Here is a 22382-nt window from a genome sequence, read left to right as displayed (position 1 = left end):
TGGAGAATGTGATGCAAGTTTGTGCTGGGGGCAGAGAGACGGCAGCGAGAGAGCAGATATTTTGATAGGTATTGGAGAGCTGTAAACGTGCCCGGAGAGTGAAAAGGTCAGGCCAGACCAGACTTGACAGAACTTCTCTGGCGAGGATGTGAGCGCCATGCAAACAGGGAGCAACAAGCAGCAAGCCGGGTGGCAACACTGTTAACACTCCGTGTTCTTGCCTCTTTTTTACTCTACTTTGTTTTGCCTCTTTTCTCCCTCCAGCTCACGATGCATTTGCAAGCTCATGTTCTCGAAAACAGCAATAAGCGTGGACATTTATGAAGCATGAGCACTACCTCTCTATCACAGAAACGCACATCCAAAATGAGCTATTTCCAGAGAATACATGCAGACATGATTGGCAGCTAATTCCAGCATATTTTCAAACAATAGTCTTGCACAAAGTGGAGTGGATAAGTGTTGAAATTGCAGTTTGACTGCAGCAATACAGCACCTGTCCATTCCTCGTAATTAGTTTGACCTTTGCAGAACATTTTGTGTTATAGTCGTCACTTTTCCATAATAATCACGACTGGCTGAAATAACCTCTTTATACGGCGTCATAATCACTTTACACAGTTGTCTCCTGTCTCACCACTTGAAGGGCCTCAGCAAAAATTGATTCACTGAAGTAATTAATAGAGTTTAATCCACCTTGTGTGAGTTTTTCAATTCAAGATGGTGGCCGGTCACTCCCAGTGTAATTAATTGACTTAATTAATCAATTAAACTCTTTGAAACAACACTTAAGCAACCTTATAGCATGGTCAGCGCTCTTCAGAGGGATGAAGAGCCAGCATTGCTCGAGTGTCAAAGAAATGAATTAGAATAAAAAGACACAGTTACCTGACGTGAAGCCCAGTGATGACACAGATAGTTTATACAAAGCTCTATAATCTATCCTTTGTATGACTTGGCCGCCTTTTATTTCCCACAGTATCTCTATCTCTCCGTCTCACGTCTCACTCTAAACTGTCTGCCCCCTTCGACAGAAAGTAAACCTGGTTCATAAACCTCTGCTTATCCACCTGCCTTCTATCTCTCGCTCCTGTCTCTGCAAACATATCAATTGTGTCAATGTTGGAGCATGGCTGCCCTTTCCATCTGAAATGTGCAAAGGGCAACAACACTTCTGCCAGCCAGGGAAATATGTAAATAAAGTACACTCATAGACACACATGCCCATTATTCCACATGGGCACACACGCTGAAATAGTCATTGTTCTCTGAGAGTTTCTCTGAATCCTCCAATTTCCCTTCAATGTAGGTGAGACAAAGAAAATACGAGACAGCAGCCCTTTACTTCTAAGGCTTTTTGATAGTGAGTGTGAGATATCAAAGACGTTTTTACTCCATCTTATCTAAAAGCATTGTTCCATCCATGAAAGAAAATAAGCAGACAGCATCGGTGGATTAACTGTGCAGCTATATCTACACAGATTGAATGCATACCCCCAGGAATGATCAGATCATTGCAGCTACTTGATAATACCCATGACCTAATAGAGAAATACAAAAAAAATTAGGTGTTAAAGTGAAATAATTCCAATACTCTTCAGCAAACAAACAAATCACACAGTCTAATCAAAACTGAGGCAAAGTTTGGAGCTTGAAATTTTTGTTTTGTGTGCTCAAAATGTTTACTTTAGTTTTTACATGCAAATGACCTTCATTGAACCACAGGGCTGACAGTGGAAATTATGCCTGTATTTTCAAAAAATTACCGAAGCATATCACTGTTTATACAAATCATTCTCCCACTGTCTGCCAAAAGGGATGAGCTCCAGGCAGGGGCACGCTGAACCCAATCGGGGGCTCCATTTCACAAAAACGTACCCACAAAGCAATTAAAAACAGAGATTAAAATAACTTTTTGCCTGCTGCAAATATAAATACTGCTTCAGGAGCTTGAAGTTGTTAACTGTGGAAGTGGAGACCCTGAGGAGGGCAGAATAAATACAGATTACACAGGCAGAATCATAATAAGCTAACCCTATTGTAATAATGTATCCTTATGTGTGGCTTTTGTCAAAGTCAAAGCCTGTGGGATATACAGTGGCTTGGAAATGCAATGCAAAATTAAAACATCTCAAAAACTTTTGCAAGGCTTGGTCAAAACTTACATTTACCAAAACATCTCTATATTTCATGAAAAAATTCTTAATTGGCAAAACACTTTACAAATGACAAAACAAATTTACATTTTACAAGACAAATGTGCAAAAATTCCAATACAAAATTAGAAAGTCTGAAACCCTTTTAACAAAAACATTTCACGAGACAAATGTAAAATTAAAGCTGCATTTAAAATGTTGAATTTAAATGTTACAAAACATGAAACACTAGTACAAATTTACAAGTTCTTTAACACTTTCACACAAACTATATCTTACTAAAAGGGATTGTACAAAATGCCAGAAGTGGCCCAAGATTAAAGTGTTTCAGAATTTGTAATTTTATATCTTACGTTGTAAAATTGTGTCAAATTTTGTACAAGCGTTTCAGACTTTGTAAATGTGCTTCGAGTTTTGTAAAAAGGGTTAAGAATTTCTAAATCTGTTTCATTCTCAGTAAAAGTGTTTCTGACGTTGCAATTTTGTATCAGACTTTCTAAACGTATTTCAAGTGTTGTAAAAGCGTTTCAGACTTTGTAATTTGGTATCAGACTTTGTAAATGTATTTCAAGTTTTGTACAAGCGTTTCAGGTTTTGTAAATGTATTTTAAGTTTTGTTAAAGTGTTTCAGGCTTTTTAATTTTGTTTCAATGTCAGTAAAAGTGTTTCAGACATTGTAATTTTGGATCAGACTGTAAATGTGATTCAGGTTCTGTAAAACTGTTTTAGACTTTGTAAATTTGTTTCAATTTCAGTAAAAGTGTTTCAGACATTGCAATAATGAACCAACCTTTGTAAATGTATTTCAAGTTTTATAAAAGCGTTTCAGGCTTTGTAAATATTTTAAGTTTTGTTAAAGTGTTTCAGGCTTTGTAATTTTGGATCAGACTCTGTAAATGTGATTCAGGTTCTGTAAAACTGTTTCAGACTTTGTAAATTTGTTTCAATTTCAGTAAAAGTGTTTCAGACGTCGCAATTATGTATCAACCTTTGTAAAAGTGTTTCTGGCTTTATACATTTGTTTCTGGCTTTTTTTTACATTTGTTTTGAGAGAAGTGCATTTGTTTTGTCATTTGTCACAGTGTTTTGCTTATGTAAAGTCGTTTAATGAAATGTGAAAAATCTCTTGGTTAATGTTAGTTTGTTTCAAGCTTTGTCAAAGTGGTCCACACTATGTAAATTTTGTGAAACTTTGTAAAGTTGTTTAAAGTTTTGTAAAAGTGTCAGACTCCTTGATATTGTGTGGCAATTCCAGGCCACCATAGAAAGGATATAGTCCATCAATAAAATCCTTTCTATTCTTTTTTTGTTGCAAATCTTCAAATGTAGACTATGACGTCAGACACATATATCTTAATGGAAACAGTGCTAAGATTTAAGCCAGGAGAGTGTCTTTCGGTGTTTTTGAGGAAAAATACGATGTGCTCAGTGCATTGTGATGAGCTGCATCGATTGAAAAAACAACGCCTCAGTCTCGCGTAATGAAACGAGATTTGCCCGTTTTAACACGGGCTGGAAACCCCGTTCCACCCTCTTCCCTTCGCTGTCCACAAGCAAGGTAAAGCGCTATTTTCCCTCCTCGGATAAATGCTTCAAAATAGCTTCAAACCGTAAGCTTTTAGCTTCTAAATCCGGTTGTGTATAATATTAAGTTCACTTTGACAGGATAGTAGATATGTGTATGGTAAGATGAGGCGTGTTTGTTTGTTATTAAAGACTATTACTTGAATGTAGCGCTCATACAATCTGTCTGGTAGTAATGGCTGCCCCCATGCTACCTCGTTGAGGCCTGCTAGCTAGCTGCTAGCGCTCTCAGTTTAGCTTTCTGTCTAAAGTTAAAACGTGATTTTAATAAGAATATATTCGAACCGAGGTCTTTCTACGCTTCAGTGACGTTCGTGCATTGTTTATTTTGAACGGCTGAAGGTTACGAGTAATTGAAGTGTATGTTCAGAAGGGTCCGATAACGTTAGCTAGGAGTTAGCACTAATGCGTTGCTGGTCAGTGCCGGTTGAAAGTGTGACACTTTGAGCCCCCGCACTTATATTACCGTATAATATTTGGCTTGCTCTCTGTATACATTTATGATAACGTTAATTCGTCTGAACATATTTCCTCACACAAGTACAACAGGCTAGTTATAACCCACATCGTAGTCGGGTAACAAGTGATGATCTCGCACCCTCAGCCCAACGTGATGAGGTTGTTCGTACTGTAGTGAAAGGCAGGCAGCTGTCATGTCTGTAGTTATATGTAATGTAGTCTATATCTGTATTTGTTGCATAGATGCCAGGTGTCACAGTGAAAGACGTCAACCAGCAGGAGTTTGTCCGTGCCCTGGCGGCATTCCTGAAGAAGTGAGTATCTTGAGTTTCAGCACCAATTTGACACGTGTTTGAATGAAATATAAACTGATGAATGATACATTAAATGCAACTGTAGCAGACTTTGAATTACGCTGAAGTGCAATTAATATAGCTACATGCCTTTATTATCAACACTAACATTTCAGAAACTTGAGTTTTTAAATGGAGGTCTATTTGCAACTAGTTAATCGTGACCTATCTCACTCATCCTCAGGTCAGGAAAGCTGAAGGTGCCTGACTGGGTGGACCTCGTCAAGCTGGGCAAGCACAAGGAGCTGGCCCCCAGTGATGAGAACTGGTTCTACATCAGAGCCGGTAAGTCCAAATATATATGCTCATTCTGAGGGTCATATGCCTTTTTTTTCTTTTCTGTGATGCTAGTAATTCAGTGTAGTTTTAAAATGTTCTAGTTGGTAGACAAATCTATGGAGTAATGACTGCTTTGGGGTGTCAAGTCCTAGGGACCCTTTGAGTAGATACTTAGGACCACTACATGTTGTGACCTTCCATTTGAATCATATTCTAACAATAAATAGTGATGTGGATTGCGGGGATGTCTTTTACCAGGTTGTCTGTGGGGTCTTGAAGTATTAAAAGTTAAAGAATAAATCAAGCCAAAAGAGAGGGATTTAAAAAGTTAATCTGAAGGCATGAATGTGAAGTTTTTTATTTTTTAAATTAAAGCTGTTACAGTCCACATGGACTCATGAATGAGATGGGTACAACTCAGTGAAATCAGGCTGTGGTTGATGAGCTGCAATAGTAAAGTTATTGTGCTTTAATGCTTCATAATATGAAGAAATAAGTATTGAGTATTATAATATCTTTTAGTAAGCATTTACAGTTTTTTTTTTCTAAATCTAAGAGCGTGCAGTTCTACTTTTCAGCGTTACATGCAGTGCAAAACTTGTAAATATGATGGATTGTGGTATAACTACTTTTAGGCTCCTTAGGTTATAAATTCCTCAAAGTATCATTTATTTCATTGTCCAATCTCAAAATGCTTCAAGGAAGCCTATTGTACATACAGGAATGACAGTAGGGGCATTTTCTTGCCATAATTTAGTTTTACTATCAGCACAGAACCCACCTGTAACTGTAGTTAATGTAATGAGCTAGAAAAGGATGCAACAGTCTAAAAATATTTGAAGAGTGTCTTGAAAAAAGCGTTTGAAATATTAAATTTCATGTCATATTTTCTGTATACACCCTGTTTACACTGTCCTTAAAGCACAAGAGTGTCTGATATTGCGCTTTGTTGTCCACACTGCATCCATCAAATAGGTTATCCTGTGCTCTGATCTATACATTTTGCTTTCCTCAGGCATAAATATGGAAAGTAGGGCTTTTATTTTGATAATGGAGAAACTGAGGTTTGGTGCTTTGTGTCAGCACACTTTTCACGGCAATGGGCTGAATCGTTTTGCTGAAGTGTTTTTCACAAGTCACAGCACAAACTGTGAATGAAAGACATGGATACTCTTAAAACAATCTTTGTGGGTGAGAAAAGTGAAAGTTATTCAGAATGTTCCTGTTGGATGACTCCAGCATAATGTCTTTCTAAAGTCGTATTTGTCCAAGGCAACACAGGTATAAAGACAAATAGAAACGGCAAGATGGGGTTAAAAATGTGGCAGTGTATCGTGCTGTTTTGCAGTGTATTGCTCACTGGCTGCTAGAACGCTGTATTAAGAATTGATGTAATTGAGCTGATTTTGGTGCTGCCGCGCGCTTGTGACATGCTGTGAGGACTCGCCTCTAGATTGAACATGGAATTGTCCGCGGCACTTTCACGTCACTATTATCCTGAGGGAAATGAGATGTTCTGGGGGCATCAAAACTAAAAAAGATAACATTCAAAATATAGATGTACTTCTGTTCCACAGTACAGTTTTAAAAATTATGTCCCCTTAAACCGCTCCCTGAAAGCACACTTTCAAAGGAATTGTGGCTATGATGTTTATACGTGTTTGCTTAATCAGTGTTTTGATACATATCTGTATTTGTAAAAACAATTTGGCATCTGATTAGCAGTGTCTTAAAGTTCCTGGAGTAGAAAGCACGGGACATTGATGAAGCCTAGAGATGGATGAGGCAATGTGGAAAAGGTTGCTCTTCTGGTGGAGTGTTTGCTGTGGAGTTGGTAATCATCAATTTTAGTCACCTGTATAGCCAGAGTGTCATTTGACAGGGGTGTTTGTGCCATCAGTGCAAAACACTGTATTTCTTAAACTATTGAAATTTCACCACAGTTGACCCTTTTTAATCAGGCACAGGCTATCTGAGCTGATGCAAACACTTGTGTAGAGCATTGACTGACTTGAATAGATTTTGTCTATTTTTTTTGGTGAAATTGTTGTGGAAGTGGGAGCTAGTGGTCATAAAGTGTCCGAGTATACTTAATTGCAGTTCTCTAATCAGATCTTTTTATTAGGTTTAGATGCTAATATAAAAGTAAGGAGCAGGACTTATGAGTTTGTTTTATAGAAAGCTCAGTTGAGAGTGTTTTTATTGAACCACATGCTGCTGTATGAAGCTGGTGTGGCTCCCTGAAGAACTGTTAGCTTTTTACGTTGCCTCACAGATGTACAGATTTTTGTGGATGGAGTTCAAATACTGTGAGATTACTTGTTTTATAAATGTCAGCACAAAACCCAGCCAGGATTCACATGTTGATTTTACTCTAAAGTGACCTTTAGAATATTATATTTCTATTTGTTGTTTTAAATTGCACCATCCCGTAAATAAATCCAGCGAAAATGGTTCCAGAATCGCTCAAATGCTTACCTTGTGATGGCCAATTAGTTAATTTTTGTTTTTAGTTCCCCACAATCACAAGAGAAATAATGGAGACTAAACAATTACTGAGCTTCATGCTGTGCTCAACTTGGTTTGTAAGGCATGATGAATTTTTAGTCTCTGTTGTGATAATTCAGCCACAAAAGTACATCACCACTACCCCCCATAACACAGCTGATTAATTTTCCATTTGTATTGAAATTGTTATTTTCATACGTGTATTTTGTCACTTATTTATTGTCATTTATAGCTTGCTTTTCAAAGTGTTCAGAATGTTAGTGTTATAAGGATGTTTAAATTTGATTAAGGAAATCAGAGTAATCACATTTAATAATCGTTATCTCAACATGGATCAAAATAATCTTGATTGTTTTTTCCATAATGAATCAGTCATATTACCTTGAGACTTCTGGACATGAAAGATGGTGTTAAGTTTTTAAAAGATGTCCATCTTACCAAATGACAGCAGATGACAGACCACTAGGGCCAGTGTTAAAAAAAAAAGGAGAGAAAATCCACATCTTGAATTATAAAAACAAAAAGTGAAAGGAAGGGATGAAGATATTTAATGTTTTCTAAAAGGTCAAAATGGTGTCTTTTAATGATGATCAAACAGTCTAGTGAAATTGGAGTTGACTGTCCCTGCTTATTGATGTAAAACTCTTCACATTTGGTCTCTCCTGAGTCTCTTGGTAAAAAAAAAAAAAAGTTGTCATTAAGTTTCTTTTCATGTATTTTTACTGCAGCCACAAGTTCTTATCCCAGTACATAATATTGTAGCATGCTGAGTGTATCCTCAGAGCTTTAAGTTGCTGCTGGTGAAACATAAAAATTTTATCTTCTCTATTCCCACAGCATCCACAGTCCGTCACCTGTACCTCCGTGGAGGTGCTGGTGTTGGTTCCATGACCAAGATCTATGGAGGCCGCAAGAGGAACGGTGTCTGTCCTGCTCATTACAGTGTAGGATCCAAAAACGTGGCTCGTAAGGTGCTGCAGGCACTGGAGCTGCTCAAGATGATTGAAAAGGATCCCAATGGGTGAGTAAAGTAGTCAATAGGATTTTGTGAGTTTATTAATTTGAAGAGTTGCTTTTATAGGAAGTTGATGTTTTGGTACATTTGTCTCTCTGCTGCTGGGGTCTAGAGGGAACAGCTTTGTCAATTGTGCATGCATTTACTTGAGATGCATGTGAGAACCATAACTTGATTCTTAAAGGGGCTCTGCTAGATGAGACTTAATGTTTAAAAACTAGAAATATCTCCTGTGTATCTTTTGAATCACATGGAATGTTTTTTATAAAACGTTTCTACACGGTTAATACTAAATGAGGTTCTGTGTAATTTGTTTTATATTTAGATATGCATAGTATGTAAGGCTTCTACATTTCACAAAGCCTTTTTATTTTTAAAAAACCTGTGACATAACAGACCCAAGAATGTGATGCTGGATGACTGAAACCTGCAAATGCTTTTGCAGGAATCTCGCTCAAGCTTCAATAGAAATGTAATCACACTGTGACAAGGGGGCTAATTGATTAGCTTGGTTTCTATACAGTGCAAGTAGGCAGGAAAATGATGATTCAATTCTAAATGGCCTTTTGTTTCAGGGTAAATGGGTGATTTTTGCCTATGTGAACAAGTGGGGAATTGATAAGTGCTTTAATAGTGTTAAATGTGGCATAAAAGAAGTACTCAGAGGACTTTTCCTTATTGACTGACTTTATTGTATAGGTTCATGCATTTCATTATGTACTCCTGCTTTCCTGAATTCGATTTTTGTTTCTTTCAGTGGTCGTAGACTTACCTCCCAGGGAACCAGGGACCTGGATAGAATTGCTGGCCAGGTGAGACACTTAACAGTCTTCAGTGATATGTAACTGCACATGTGTGTGAACTTTGATTTAAATAGGACCTCAAAACTACAATCGTTGTGCAGTTTTTGCTTTACAGTAAGTGGTGTAATATTCAAGTTTGTAAACATGCACTAGATCAGTGATTCTCAAATGGTGTGCTTTTAGGCAAATCTGTGTGCTGTTGTAATTTAACAACCATAAATTACAACAATTCATCTTACTACTACATCTGTTGGAGGCAATTTTGCATGGATGTGACTGTGTGGTGTGCCTCGAGATTTTGGCTTGATCTCAGGTGTGCCTTAGGCATTTAAAGGTTAAGAACCGCTTCACTAGAGGCATCTTTAGTAGTGCTGTCAGTCTGTTAAGAAATTAATCCACTCAGATATAGGCTTTGCAGTTAATTAAATACATACATCAATAATTTGATTTTAAGTTTTGGAAACGTTAACAAAACAAAGGACAAGCTTCTGAATAGCATCAAAACTTTCTGCTAGCTTTTGGAACCAGAAAAGTTCGGTCCAAGGACAGATGGTCCTCTTACTAGGATGGTGTTCATCTGAGAATATGGATTTTAGCCATGAAATTATAGAAATTAAGAGCATAGAATATTTGTGTTCCAGCAAGGCTACTTTTTTGTTTTAAGGCATTGAAGTGTGATTAATCCGCATTTATTTTTTATTGCATTTTTCACCCCTGTGATTAATTGAAAATTTAGAGCACGAATCTTTAGATTTTGACTTTGATACCAAAATTTGAGCTAATGGATTATAGATACAAAGTGAGAAATATTGATTGTAGATACCCAAAATCCCACTGATTGATGCTTTCTGCTATGTTGAACCAATCCTTTGCATCTAACAAGTTGATAAACTTGTTTTGTTTATAGTTGTAACACCAGAGTGATTTATCATAATGCAACACCGTCACAATATCTCCCTATCTCTCCTCTGTAATGCCATTGCAGTACCTTAGAAACACTTTGACTCATTAAGTGATGCATTTTACTGTTCTTCTACAAAGGTCTGCACAATTACATTTCATTGGTCCAATATTGACCTTAGTTATTGTGTTTATATGACCATTTCATTCAGGTTATCTCATAAATCTCATTTGTCTTTTAGTTGTGGCATCTGTTCTCTAAACAGTTCTGCTAGACCATGACTGAATCTCACAAAATCCTTGTTGCCATACTTGTTTCCAGCTGTCTGTGTGATTTAAAATAACAAGGGTAGTACATTTTCTGTACTTTATAGGATAACCATTGCATGAGGAACCTCAGTGCATGTGTTTTTGCTGCCTGGCCTGTTAGAATATAAATGCCCTGGCATTGCCAGTCTTTGAACTAAACCTTTGCCTGGCCAGCATGAAGTTGCTATGTTATTCATTCAACAGCTAGGGAGCCTGTTTGTGATACACTCTGGCATTTTATGTGACGTTCAGGCGCTAGCAGCATGGTGCCTCAGGAGTGTGATCACAGAAATATCACCCCTTTGCTTTGATGCAACACCTTGTCTGGTGTGGGAGTACAGGGCCCCAGTGCCACTTGAACATGCAAGATTTTTAAAACGCCTGTCCTTGGGCAAATTTTCCTCTTCCAGCAAGGTGTGTTGTTTTTTTGTGACACGCTGCTTGAATTGTTTGTTGCTTTCACTAAACAAATCACAGTTGGGCCTTGTCAGAAATCAGGAATGAGGCAGCAGCATTGTGATAATCCAAGGGTAAAAGGGGTAAACATGAGGAGGGAATTTCATGCTTGGCAAGTTTGCCGTATGGCAGCAGTTTTCTACATGTTTACCCATGCTAATGAGAAGTATGCAGATGAGCAGACCCGAGCTCCTCCTACCTGCTGCACAAAACTGGCAGGAAGCATGTGTGGCTGCGATAACTTTGCAAGTTCTTGATGTGCTTTATTTTCTGATAGCATTTTATGAGCAATGCTAGCAAAATTTCTGCAAAGTACTGCCAGCAGACTTTTAATGATGTTTTTGGCAACTGAAGGAACACGAGCTGCTTCTCTTCCAAACTGTTCTCAATCTTGAGTCGAGATGAAGTCTCTTTTTGTAGCATATTGCTCCCTTCAAGGGCACATTGCTGTTCAAACACTTATCTAATGTGGATTTTAAAAATGAAGGTGCACTAAGAATATTATGCAGTTAAATTTTTTCATTTGATCGTGAACATTGATAATTAGTTGGGATAATTTCCACCAATTTAAGCTGCATGGTAAAACCAGTATAGTGCAGGTTTTCCCAGCTAGTAATTTGATTTTTGTTTGAAGACTACAATTTTAAAAACCACTTTAAACAAATTGTCTGTGGAATTTGCTTCATGTTCTATTCTCTTTTCCTTCCAGGTTGCAGCTGCAAACAAGAAATCTGTTTAATAAATCTTTTTTGGAGAAACTCATCAATCGTGTGCCTTTTTTTCTTGCTATGAAAATGAAACTGGGGACAATGTTTTGCTCGGGTTTTTTAAGAAGGTATTGCTGTGTCTTAATAAAAGTAAATTACATGAAAAGATATTTAGCTTCATTAGCACTCAACTAAACATGAGCCCTCAGCAGCACTCAGGCTGTTAACCAGATTTATTGAGAGGTAGATGGCTGACCAGATGAGCTCTCTCCAACTGATGTTTTCACATAAAACTGGGCTTGCCAGAGAAAAAACTCCTGCATGAAATTATCACTGCTGGTTTCTGGCTCCCTGGTTTAAATGTCATTTAGTGTAAAGGCTAGAAAATGGCCAATATTTTTTTTTTCTTTTTTCTCTCAAATCCTCTACCCAGCAAACGCTCACAACAGGGTGCAGTTTCATTAGGCTGTTTGAAAAGGCTTCCTGGGAGCAGTTCTATCAGTTAGCCAGTGCAGCTTCTCATCAGTGGCCAACCCTCCACTGTCAAATACAAAATGCACTTTATTAATTTTTCTCCTCCTGACAGTTCATGCATCACATGTAGTTTGAGCTGATTTATCTGATACCATGATAACAGAGGGAAATTGTGCAGCTAATAAATACAGATGATTATGTTTCCATTACATTGGATTCTGAGTATTTGTTGGGATATGATGTCATGATTTAAGCGTACATTCAGGGCCACAGTGCCACCTAGAGACTTCAATAGCAAACAACAAACTCATTCTTGGACTTAATCAGAAGGCTTCAATTATGAACATTAGATGTATTTTGCCAATTACAGCTGAGAAAATGAGTATTTTGAAAATAGGAGTATGAAGTCATTTGAACATTTAATGTATGCAAACAGAAAGCTTAATCAAAGTGGGTGTAAAGCACTACAAGTATTCCTAATCCCACTAGGGCATTTTACATAGGGGGTATTTGTTTTTTGTTTTTTTATTTGCAGCCAAAGCCAGCCTTATTTTCAGTGACAACATGAACATTTTATTCAACTTTGCCTAAGCTCTGTGCTTTTTATGCCTTATGAAGAAAAAGTGTTGGGTGATTCTATTGCATGTTTCCCAATCAGAGATGGAGCTTGAAGGGTCTAATTTGGCTGTGCTTCTGAAATCCTGCAGAGGGTGCCAAAGCCTATAGAATATCCATGATGGCTATACATGTACTTTGGGTTGATTACCTCAGAGTTGTTTCAGCATGAACTATAAGCAGTAAGATGTTTGATCTAAGTCAGTTTGAATGCACACATCAGATAAGGAACAGATGTAGTTTAAGGATTAGTATATCTAAATACAATTTTATGCTTATAATATGAAGACTTTACTGCTTTTCTGGCACGAGCAGTTTATCCCGATTTTGCACAGCTTTAAGATTTTATAAAGTATACACTGCTCCTCCAATTTTTGTTTATCTTAACAGCTTCAGGAGCTTTTCACAAAGAACTGTAATACGCAAAGAAAATTGCCTGCAAAACACCCAATCTGTTTCCACTCTCATTTTCAATTTAGGCCAGTGGAGCTTCATGTGCCTGCGTTTCTCGATCCCCAGCTACCCTCCAGGCAACTAAACTACAAGCACAACCAAATGAGAAGAGGAGGGAAGAGAGCAGCTTTCATGTATATCTGCGTCCCTTTTGAGATAATACAGATTGCTTTTATACTGTTAACTCAATTCATGTCCAGATTTGGGGAACAACAACCAGAAGGCATTGTTTGCTGACAGGGCTGAGCTGTTGCACACGCAGCCTGCTGTGCTTACTGCATGTGTGTGAGGGGGGAGCTTGCTCTGTGCTGTGTTTGCCAGATATTGTGTGTTGTATATCCCTGGACAGTGAGCCTGCAGTGTTTGCCGATCTCTCATCCACTGTATCTGTGTGTGTGCAGTACTCATGATGCTGTGTGCACCCCGCCCATTCAATTGAGCAATCGTGTCCTTTTTGTCATGTCAATCATCATTAGCAGCCTCCATCAATTATTCTGCTCATCTCAGGAAATATCAATCTTTTATAAACACTGCCTCATTCTGCCTCGTCTCTATCTCTCTGCGCCTGTCCTCCATCCGCCCACTCCCTGCTTTTTTCATTTAAAGACCAGCTGTTCCTACACACCTGAACCCACCGTTTCCCCCTCCTCTGGCCCATCCCTCTCCCCCTCCTGTCTCCTGTCATGATCCCTCTTTCTTCTCCACCCTGTAATTTGGGAGAAAGAAGGATAAACATGTCCTTGGGTGGTATGGAGAAATGTGTGGAATCCAACTGATGAGGTCTGCCACGTTTGCTCACGAGCTGCTCTTCGACTGCATTTCTACATGTGTATGCATGCTCGTGTATGTGCTTTGTGCGTGCATATTTGCTGTTACGGTGCCCCATTTTTCAAGGCAATTTCAGCTTCACTTTGTCAATTTGTTTGTGCGTTGATTTGTCATTGTGCTCAGCATACAGGTAATTATCAGCAGGCGCTTCACCATAGCAATTACCCAGTGGAACAATTGCTGTTTTAACAAATGCATTGCCAAGTGGTTGGTTGTACCTTGTGTGTATATGTGCGTGTGGAGGTGGCTGCTCCTACTCACTCTCCCAATTCTCTGGCAGCTCGGCTTGATCACTCTGAGAATGGATGCAGACCTGCCTCTCACCTCCTCAGGGCTGGAAACAGCAGATAACTAAGAAATGTCTCAGCTGCACAAGTCTCTCTAAAATAGAACCACTATCAGGAGGGCTGCTACACACACACACAAACACGCATATGTGCACACACACATTGTCAGCCCACAGCTTCATGCCCTGTGGCATGTTTTCCTCAGAAGACAAGACATACCTCAGAAAGTTTCCCAGCATTCCCATTCTGGCATATTGGAGTTAACTGAGTTTTCTCAGAAAAGCTGAGACAGACCCTGCAGTATACGCTTCTGACTTAACTGAGATAACATCTGCCCCTCTCTGTCCTTCAGCACATTACTTTCTCATAAATGTCAATGCTTTCTTATCCCACACATGATCTTTAGTTTCCATTCAGATACAGTTGAGTTTTCAACCTCAGTTTAAGTCTCTTTCTGTTGTGTGTATTCAAAATACTCAGTACATTTACATGCAGTTGAGTCCAGTTAGTTATATCTAGATTAAGCCATTTGATTGGACTTCTGTCCTAGTCACTGATAAAGCATCTATTCAGTAAAAGAAGTATGCTCCCCCTCTATAATAGATGCTAATTGACCCCTCTCATCTTAGCTACTATTAGACCTTTTATCCAGTTTATCATATTTAAAAGCTAGCAAGCAGCTAGCTGGTTGTATGTACATGTTGTGCATCCTCTAAATCCCCCTAGCCTGGGGTCATTTTAGTCATCACGGCTCTTCCCTATTCAGCTCAGAGAGTCAGCGTATTTTGAAGCATCTCAAATGCCCAACAGTTTTCATCTCCTGTCTCAAACAATTCTTCAAGAGCATCCAAAGTCAAACTTACCGCTGTAATATTTTAACATATCTTTAGGCCGTGTAATCCACTGATTCATTGTATTAATATGTCTAGCTGTACTTTGCTCTACATGAATCCAACTTTATTTGTATAGGACCAACTCAGCTATCCCAGGACAGTTTACAAAGAGCACAGGTCTACACCATATTCATCATACTATTTATAAAGGTGTGACACGAATCCACCATGAGCTCAGCACCAAGCAACATTTTGCAAATTTGCAGTAGCAAGATAAAAATTAACTTTGACAGGCACTTCAGAACTGAGCCAGACTTGTGTATAACCACATCTGCTGAAGCTATGTTGAGGATGAGTGGATAAAGGGGAATGCACAAAAAAAAAAGAGGGAGATGCAGAAAGAGTGAAGGGAGGCGCAGGAAGAGGAGATTTAGTTGCAGATGTTGAAGAGGGAGGAAGAAGAGAAGAGGGAGATTCAGGAATATGAGGATGCAAAAAGAAAGAGGAGGGAAATGCAGAAAAAGAGAAAGGGAGATACAGAATGACTGAAGGGAGATGTGCAAAGAAAAGAGTAAAATGCAGAACAAGAGGAAATGGAGAAAACAGGGACTTGGTGGATGCAGAAAGAAAGGTGGAAAATGCAAAAAAAGAAAGGAGGGAAATACAGACAGACAACAGAGATGCAGAAAGAGAAATGCAGAAAAAGAGCAAGAGAGACATGGAAGAAAAGGAGATGTATAGATAGAAGAGTCGCTTGCAGAAAAGATAAAGGGAGATTCAAAAATTAAAAAACGGAGTCATGAGGAAGATGTAGAAACAGACAAAGGAGATGCAGGAAGTGGAGAATGAGCTGCAGACAGAGAGGAGGGAGGAGAAAGGAAGAGAGGGTTGCAGAAAAAAGAGGAAAAATAAGCAGAAATAGATGAGAGGTGGGGAGAAGAGGGAAATGCAGGAAGATGGGGATGCAGAAAGAAATTACAGAGAAAGAAAAGATGCAGGGATCAAAAAGAGCAAGACAAAGATAGAAAGGAGATGTGCAGAGAGAGAACAGTTCAATGCAGGAAAAGAAAAAATGAAGATGCAGGAAGCGAGAAGAGGGAGATGAGGAAGTGGTGGATGCAAAGGAGAAAGAAAATGCAGAGAAAGGGAGCTTCTGAAAAAGGAAAGTGAAATTCGGAACCTGAAAAACATGCAGCGATGCAACAATTTAAAAGCTAGATCCATGGCTGTTCTGGCTATTAATCCATCTTAAACTAAATTTCTTGCACATGGCTATAATGTCATTAATGATGATAATATGTGAACTTGAAGAACTAGCAGTAACAGCTTTGTTTGATAGAAGTCCAAAATTTTGAAAAATAAAGTAATTTGGGGTGCTTTTTGATGGGCCTGGATAATCAAAATTACTTTGATACCATTTGGTCACTGTTGGCCTATTTTTTTTTTTTTTACATCATTTAATCTTAAGTGTGCCTCATATTTGATGCACACCTATAATGAACACATGTTGAGGTCCTTGAAGCACAAGGCCTCAGGCACTTGCCTACTTTTGCCTAATGGTAAAACAACCTTAGTATGGCTTTAGCTCATGGTGATAGTTGAAGGAATATGACTATGGGATTTCTTCTGTGCTACATATTGATGATCTTCTTCTTGCAGGTCAAAAGTGTGGAGTATGTGCAGAAATGTGGTCCAGTTTGGGTCCGATTGAAGTGTAAACATTGAAGAGTAAAGCAGACTTCAGCCACATTATCAAGGTTTGTTTGCCCAGTTCATCGGTGTGTGACTTAGTATGATCTCAGTCAGCCTAATGTGTTTGCATGCGTTTTTAAAAATCAGTTTTAGTTGGATTTACATATTCATTCACCTTTTACAACAAAATGTGAATACTGGCTGTTCATGTAGAAAGTAATGGTGCTCTCTAGATTCTTGTTTATATGTAGATTTATGTAAATATGTTAATATATTTTGAAACTTAAGTGTCAAAGTGTTGCTTGAGAAGCCAGTGGTTAACCAGCAGAGTGAGCATGATGTAGAGGTCTCTCATGGTGTGTTGATGCTGCGTGCTGTGGGTCGGCCCTGATCTGCAGGACTGTGTTTATAGAAATTAGTCAAAGGTCAAAAGGTCTGTGTTGTTTTAGCGGAGAGCTGAGGCGCTGCCTTCTGCATTACAAGTCTGTGAGCGAGAAAACTCCTCGGCTACAAGAAGCTTGTTTACACTCTTATCAGTCCCAGTGGGGAGCGTAAACGCAGATTGATGGATGGGTCTGTGCGAGTTTTAGATGGAATAAGTTTGACCTCTCTGGCATCATGGATAGTTTGAGGGTTTTTCTATACATCTGTCTGCTGTGCTGCTGCTCTTCTGTCAGCTCTAATCCCTCACCCCGTGTTTGGCCGGAGAGCAGGTGGTGTAAACATGCAGTGTGCCGCTCAGTCTCCCTGGCACCAAAGGGCACTGTAGCTCTGCCTCACAGCAGGTGTGTGTATACGAGTGTGTGTGTGTGTAGGCGAAATACTCACCATGTGTCAGTGACTTTTGGGAGCTGCGAGTGTGTGTCTCCTTAGATCGTGAGGCTGAATCCCCTCCACCTGTCACAGAGGGTGGGGTGCAAAGGGAGGATGACAGGGCGCAGAACAGATGCTGTCTACAAAGCCTGACTCGATGAATTGCACAGTGTGTCTTCTGTGTATGTGTGTTGGCTGTATTGGTTCTATGTTGTGCCCGCGCACACTCAGATCACAGCTTTCAAGTCATTCATACTTTGATGCTGCGGCCCTGCGCTTTCTTCATCGCAGAACAAAAGAGTGACAGAGGAAGACAGCGCGACACCAGCCTGACACCGTGATAGCTGACACAGTGACAGACTTAGATAGGAGGAAGTGTGTTTGTGGCTCTGTGCTTCATCATTTCCCTATCTCTTTCACAGTCTTCCTCTATCTGTCTGTGGCTCTGCAGGAGGGTGCAAAAACCTCCAAAGAGACGCCAAGCAGAGGTGTCAGAAAAACTGACCAGGACATGTATGAGCCAAACTCTCCAGGCCCCGGTATCTCAAACACCAGATTCCTCTTCAGCTGAAGCTCTGACAGGTTTCTGTCCTGTGTTAGCATGAGGAAATATTTCTAAGGTTTGGTGCATAGCTGAGAAGGTTGCTGAGATCCTCTTTAGCATGCTTCATTTGCAAAGATTTGCTGAGCTTTCCTTTCACTTGGAAGCTTTTTGCGGTCTCATGTCATGTCGGATGTACCTAAAGCATGTGCGTTTGCCTGGAAAACCTCAGTCTTATGGCGTTAATAAGCTGAAGAAAACTGATTCTAAGCCGAGCATATCTCCAGACTGTGGCAAAATAAGTGAGCTGAAAGATCATAAAGTCGAAACAGATATTAGATCTAAGATAAAAGGCTATCACAAGCACTCCAGTAGAAAAAAGTACAATCTGCAGCATTTTTCTTAGCTAAATACTGACTCACTCAGTTTAAGATGACTTCAAATGTGAAGCATTAAGATGATTTCATGCGTTTACCTGCGCAGATGACACAAACACAAAGATCAAGACTCTACAAATTGCAATTCATAGCCCTGCTAGTGTCCTGCAGGTATCACAGTGTTCCAGACTGCTGGCCCACTCTCAAATATCCAAACAACTCTGAGATCGATTGCCATGATGTTTTGAACAGACATCCATGGCCCAGAGATAAACAATTATCATGCCTTTAGTAAGTTTGTGGCTTTTCCCCTTTTAAGGGAAAATCAGTATGGATTATTGTGTTATATGAAAAAAATAATCAGAGTCTCTAGCTCTGTGGTTCTCAACTGGTCAGGCATCAGGGCCAAAAACCACCTCCATAAGAAAAATCCAGCTATTTAAAAATGTTCAACCATGTACATCTATTTAAGGAAAACTGTTGCATTTATATGGAACTAAACATGACTGAACAAAGAGAAAGGATAAAACACACATCTTTAAGACAGCAAAGATTTCATTTTACTCCATTTTCTCTGGATATTTGATAATTTCACAAGAAATTTCTTCACTATCTTTGGAAAATCAGCTTGGCTGTCAGGGAAAATGAGGTAAATAAGTTAACATCTTGAGAAAAAGACCAAAATATATTTGCCATTACAAGAAATCTTAAAAAAAAATCTATGGCTGAACTGTTTGTCCACTTACTACGACTTCCGTACATCATAGACTTCATCAATTTAAAAAACTTAGTACAGCCTACAGTAGTCGTTTTCGACTTTTTATTGTTTGCCCAAGGTAGATCTAAGATAAGCCAAAATCTCAAGGCACACCAACTCTATATCTGTGAAAAATAGCCTCTCTAAATCATGGTCCAGTAACCAGAGTTGTTGGATAGTTGTAATAATAATATACAGTTGTACCAATTCCAACAGCACACCCAGATTTGCCTCAGGGCACACCATTTGAGGACCACTGACCTACATGCAACTTCATGCCCATTTTCTTGATCAGAATAGTGACAGATCACTGTTCCTACATGATGCTATTGCTGCTGTCAGTTCACAGATGTTTTCATTAGTTAAGAGAGCATTCTGGCATTAGCCATTAACTAGAGCTACAGTGGCTGTGTTTGCTGAAGAATTGTGGGCCTGAAATTATTTTTAAAAGCATTAATGACTTTAACCAACTAGTACTTTTGACCAATAATGGGGTCAGCTTTAACTATTTAGCTAATTAGTAATGCTCATCTCTGGTTTAGGTAGTGCTCTGTTATTACTTAATTTACCGTGCATCAGTAGTCTTAGGCATTAGAAGTCAAAATATAAAAACTACATCTGTGTTTTAGTAGCTCAGAAAGAGGCACCAGTATTAGTTTCAGTATGTTTTATAACCAGCTAAAAACGTCTTCAAGAGCTTTAACTGAGGCTGAAATAACTCCATATATAATTGGATACAGATACAGAATCTGTTGTACACCACACTACAAACTATTTGGCATCACTGGTTTTAATTTTTTTGATGGCTGCATTGTGTCTCTGGGAGCAGATGTGATTTTTTTTTCTGTGGTTCCAGTGAAGCCAGCGGTCGGCGTTTAATTACTTTTAGGCAAGATTTACATGTCCATGTGGCATTTGTTGAGTTCGAGAAAGTTGTGTGAGAACCAGGATTTGATTTCCTCTAACCATTTAGAGGGGGAGAAGGATGGGAGGTTAGGGTTGGTTGACAGGTAGAGCTGGGTATCATCTGCACAGCAGTGAAAGTTGATTAGCAGAGATTAGCAGTGCCCTAATCCTGTTCATCAGTATTGCTTTGATAATGTAGGATTGGCACCAAACTCCTGACATTTCCGCCACCATTAACTGTGCTTTGTTTTTATTAGAAATGTCTGTATGCTAAGGGTCAAATCCTGGTGGAAATCCAAAGGTGAAAATGGCAATCATTTTATCAGCTAGACATTCCCATCCTGAAAATATCTCATATAATGTTAATATGAGTTGAGGCATTGTCTCACAGAGCTGCTAGCCTGAATGTAGACTCTGAGACTGGGCTCATTGATTATTCTCAAGGTTTTCAGTTTTAAACAAGCAAACTCTCTCTGACTTTTTCTTCCTTTTTCAGTTTTCTCTGACTCATGCCCCTTCCTCCTACTACTCTGTCTTCCAGCCTAAACAATCCCCCAGACTCTCACTTCATCGCTCTAATGATCTTCCTCTTTCAACCTCCCTATTGTGTGTCTGTGTTCCCCCTCTTCCTTCTGTCTTCTTTTTCCTATTCCCCTTTATCCTTTATCCCTTAGTACCATTACTGCCCTATTACCCCTTCCCCCAGCCTTGCTACTGCTCCTCATCAGGACTAAAAGCCCTCAGCTTTTTATGTTGCCATAGTGTCAGTCTATTCCTGGTTTAAAGGTTTTAAGCTTCCTTTAAATCTCTGAACCTCTTATATTCAACATGGATTCAGAATACACCCTCTTTTTAAATGTACATCTTAATGGAAGTTTACATAATGTGCAGTAGAAACAACTCGGTTGACGTTAAACATTTCTGCTGACCATTTTTTACTTTTCGATTTTTTTCCAAGATTTTTCCCCCAGTAAGAGCTTAATAGATCCATAACTAGTCACAAAAGAGCCACCTGCTGCTCAGGAGCTGCTGGTTGAGTATTACAGCTCTAGTTTAGTAATATCCAAAGGCAGCAGATGTGCAACATATTTATGTAGTTTGTCTTATCCTTGTCCAGGTTTTGTCCAACTGAGGCCTATACTTGAAAGAGAAAATCAGTCCCGAGCTACATCATCTAGATTTCACTAAATTTCAGTTGGATTATTACAGTATGTCCTTGTTGCCTCATAGACTTTTACTTATAATATTATCTTCCTTTTAATGATAATATTTGTCATATATTATATATATATTCATATACATATTGTCTCGCCTGGACTTGTCTTAAAAAAGCTAGTAAAACATCAACCTTGTGGTGCACAGTAAAGCTCTAAACATCCATTTCTTTAGAACAATATGGACTGTAAGAATTTGTGCGCTGCAATATCATCACTTCAATTTAAAAAAAAAATTATGGGACTAGAAAGACAAAAGAAAAGAACTAAACAGAATTCAAAACTTAAAGATTTTTAGGTGGGACACACAGTAAACATTAACGATTAAGACTTTTTTGTACAAACTTGTTCTCCCATCTCTTGGAAACCAACAAGTGAAAAAAATAATCATTTGGTGCTTAAAGTCTTCAAGGTCTTGAATTTCTTTGTGTTATATTTATTTGTGCTATTATTCAAAGCAGTTCCTGGCTACAGACACAGAGGGCCACATCACAGGCTCTGTTTCTCTTTTCTCTCCATTATGAGATTCTCTGGCCGTCTCCACCATGACTTGACCCAGTCAGACATGCACAGTTTGGTTAGGCATGATGGGACAATGAAACAGCCTGCCATTGGTTGTCACAGCCCAGTAAGCTAGCAGCAGAAATGATCAAAGATTGATTAAAATTGATTAAATATTGATAACAAAGACCTTCAACATCAGAGTAACTGATTTGGATTAATTCTTAAATACCTTGGAAACTCACCCAAGCTCCTGGCTCACTAGAAAAGCTTCTGTAGGGCTACAAAGGCACAGATAGCATCATTATAATGGCTTAACCCTGCTGAAAGAGGAAAAAAGTGGCTATGACTTTGGTTAAAAGTTGATTAGCTTTTTGTAACCTCTTCTTATCGTATATGACAGTGTTGCTCTCAGAGGGTTAATGTTAGTTGGACAAAAAAAAATAAATCTAGTTTTTTTAACTGAATGTAAATGATTGTGGTGTCCGCTTATACAACACAGTCTGAGGATGCTCTGTTGCCTTGTACACGTTTACTTCCTTTCAATAATAATGTCCTTTTT

The 22382-nt window shown here is 38.8% G+C and overlaps 1 protein-coding gene across 2 annotated transcripts; it reads left to right on the top strand.

The window, feature by feature from the left end:
- The first annotated feature begins 3629 nt into the window (after positions 1 to 3629).
- On the top strand, positions 3630 to 11584 carry rps19 (ribosomal protein S19). 2 transcript variants are annotated; one of them, XM_041792449.1, is made up of 6 exons: positions 3630 to 3714; positions 4443 to 4513; positions 4737 to 4837; positions 8177 to 8360; positions 9112 to 9166; positions 11532 to 11584. In XM_041792449.1, the coding sequence occupies exons 2-6, from the start codon at positions 4443 to 4445 to the stop codon at positions 11559 to 11561; spliced, it is 441 nt and encodes a 146-aa protein (XP_041648383.1). In that variant the 5' UTR covers positions 3630 to 3714; the 3' UTR covers positions 11562 to 11584. The 2 variants fall into 2 exon arrangements, with proteins under 2 accessions (XP_041648383.1, XP_041648384.1); XM_041792450.1 differs by having other exon boundaries at positions 3710 to 3766.
- Positions 11585 to 22382: the final 10798 nt, after the last annotated feature.

Source organism: Cheilinus undulatus, linkage group 8 (assembly GCF_018320785.1).
Source record: "Cheilinus undulatus linkage group 8, ASM1832078v1, whole genome shotgun sequence".
Lineage (NCBI taxonomy): Eukaryota > Metazoa > Chordata > Actinopteri > Labriformes > Labridae > Cheilinus > Cheilinus undulatus.
The sequence above is the reverse complement of the archived record's forward strand: the minus strand, read 5'-3'. Positions and strand labels throughout refer to the sequence as shown.

What these genes read in the sequence shown, in the direction of transcription:
- rps19 (XM_041792449.1), top strand. Translation starts at nt 4,443, where the DNA reads ATGCCAGGTGTCACAGTGAAAGACGTCAACCAGCAGGAGTTTGTCCGT. An exon ending in CTGGCGGCATTCCTGAAGAA is followed by an intron (nt 4,514 to 4,736) that starts GTGAGTATCTTG and finishes ACTCATCCTCAG; the next exon opens with GTCAGGAAAGCTGAAGGTGC. An exon ending in TGGATAGAATTGCTGGCCAG is followed by an intron (nt 9,167 to 11,531) that starts GTGAGACACTTA and finishes TTTTCCTTCCAG; the next exon opens with GTTGCAGCTGCAAACAAGAA.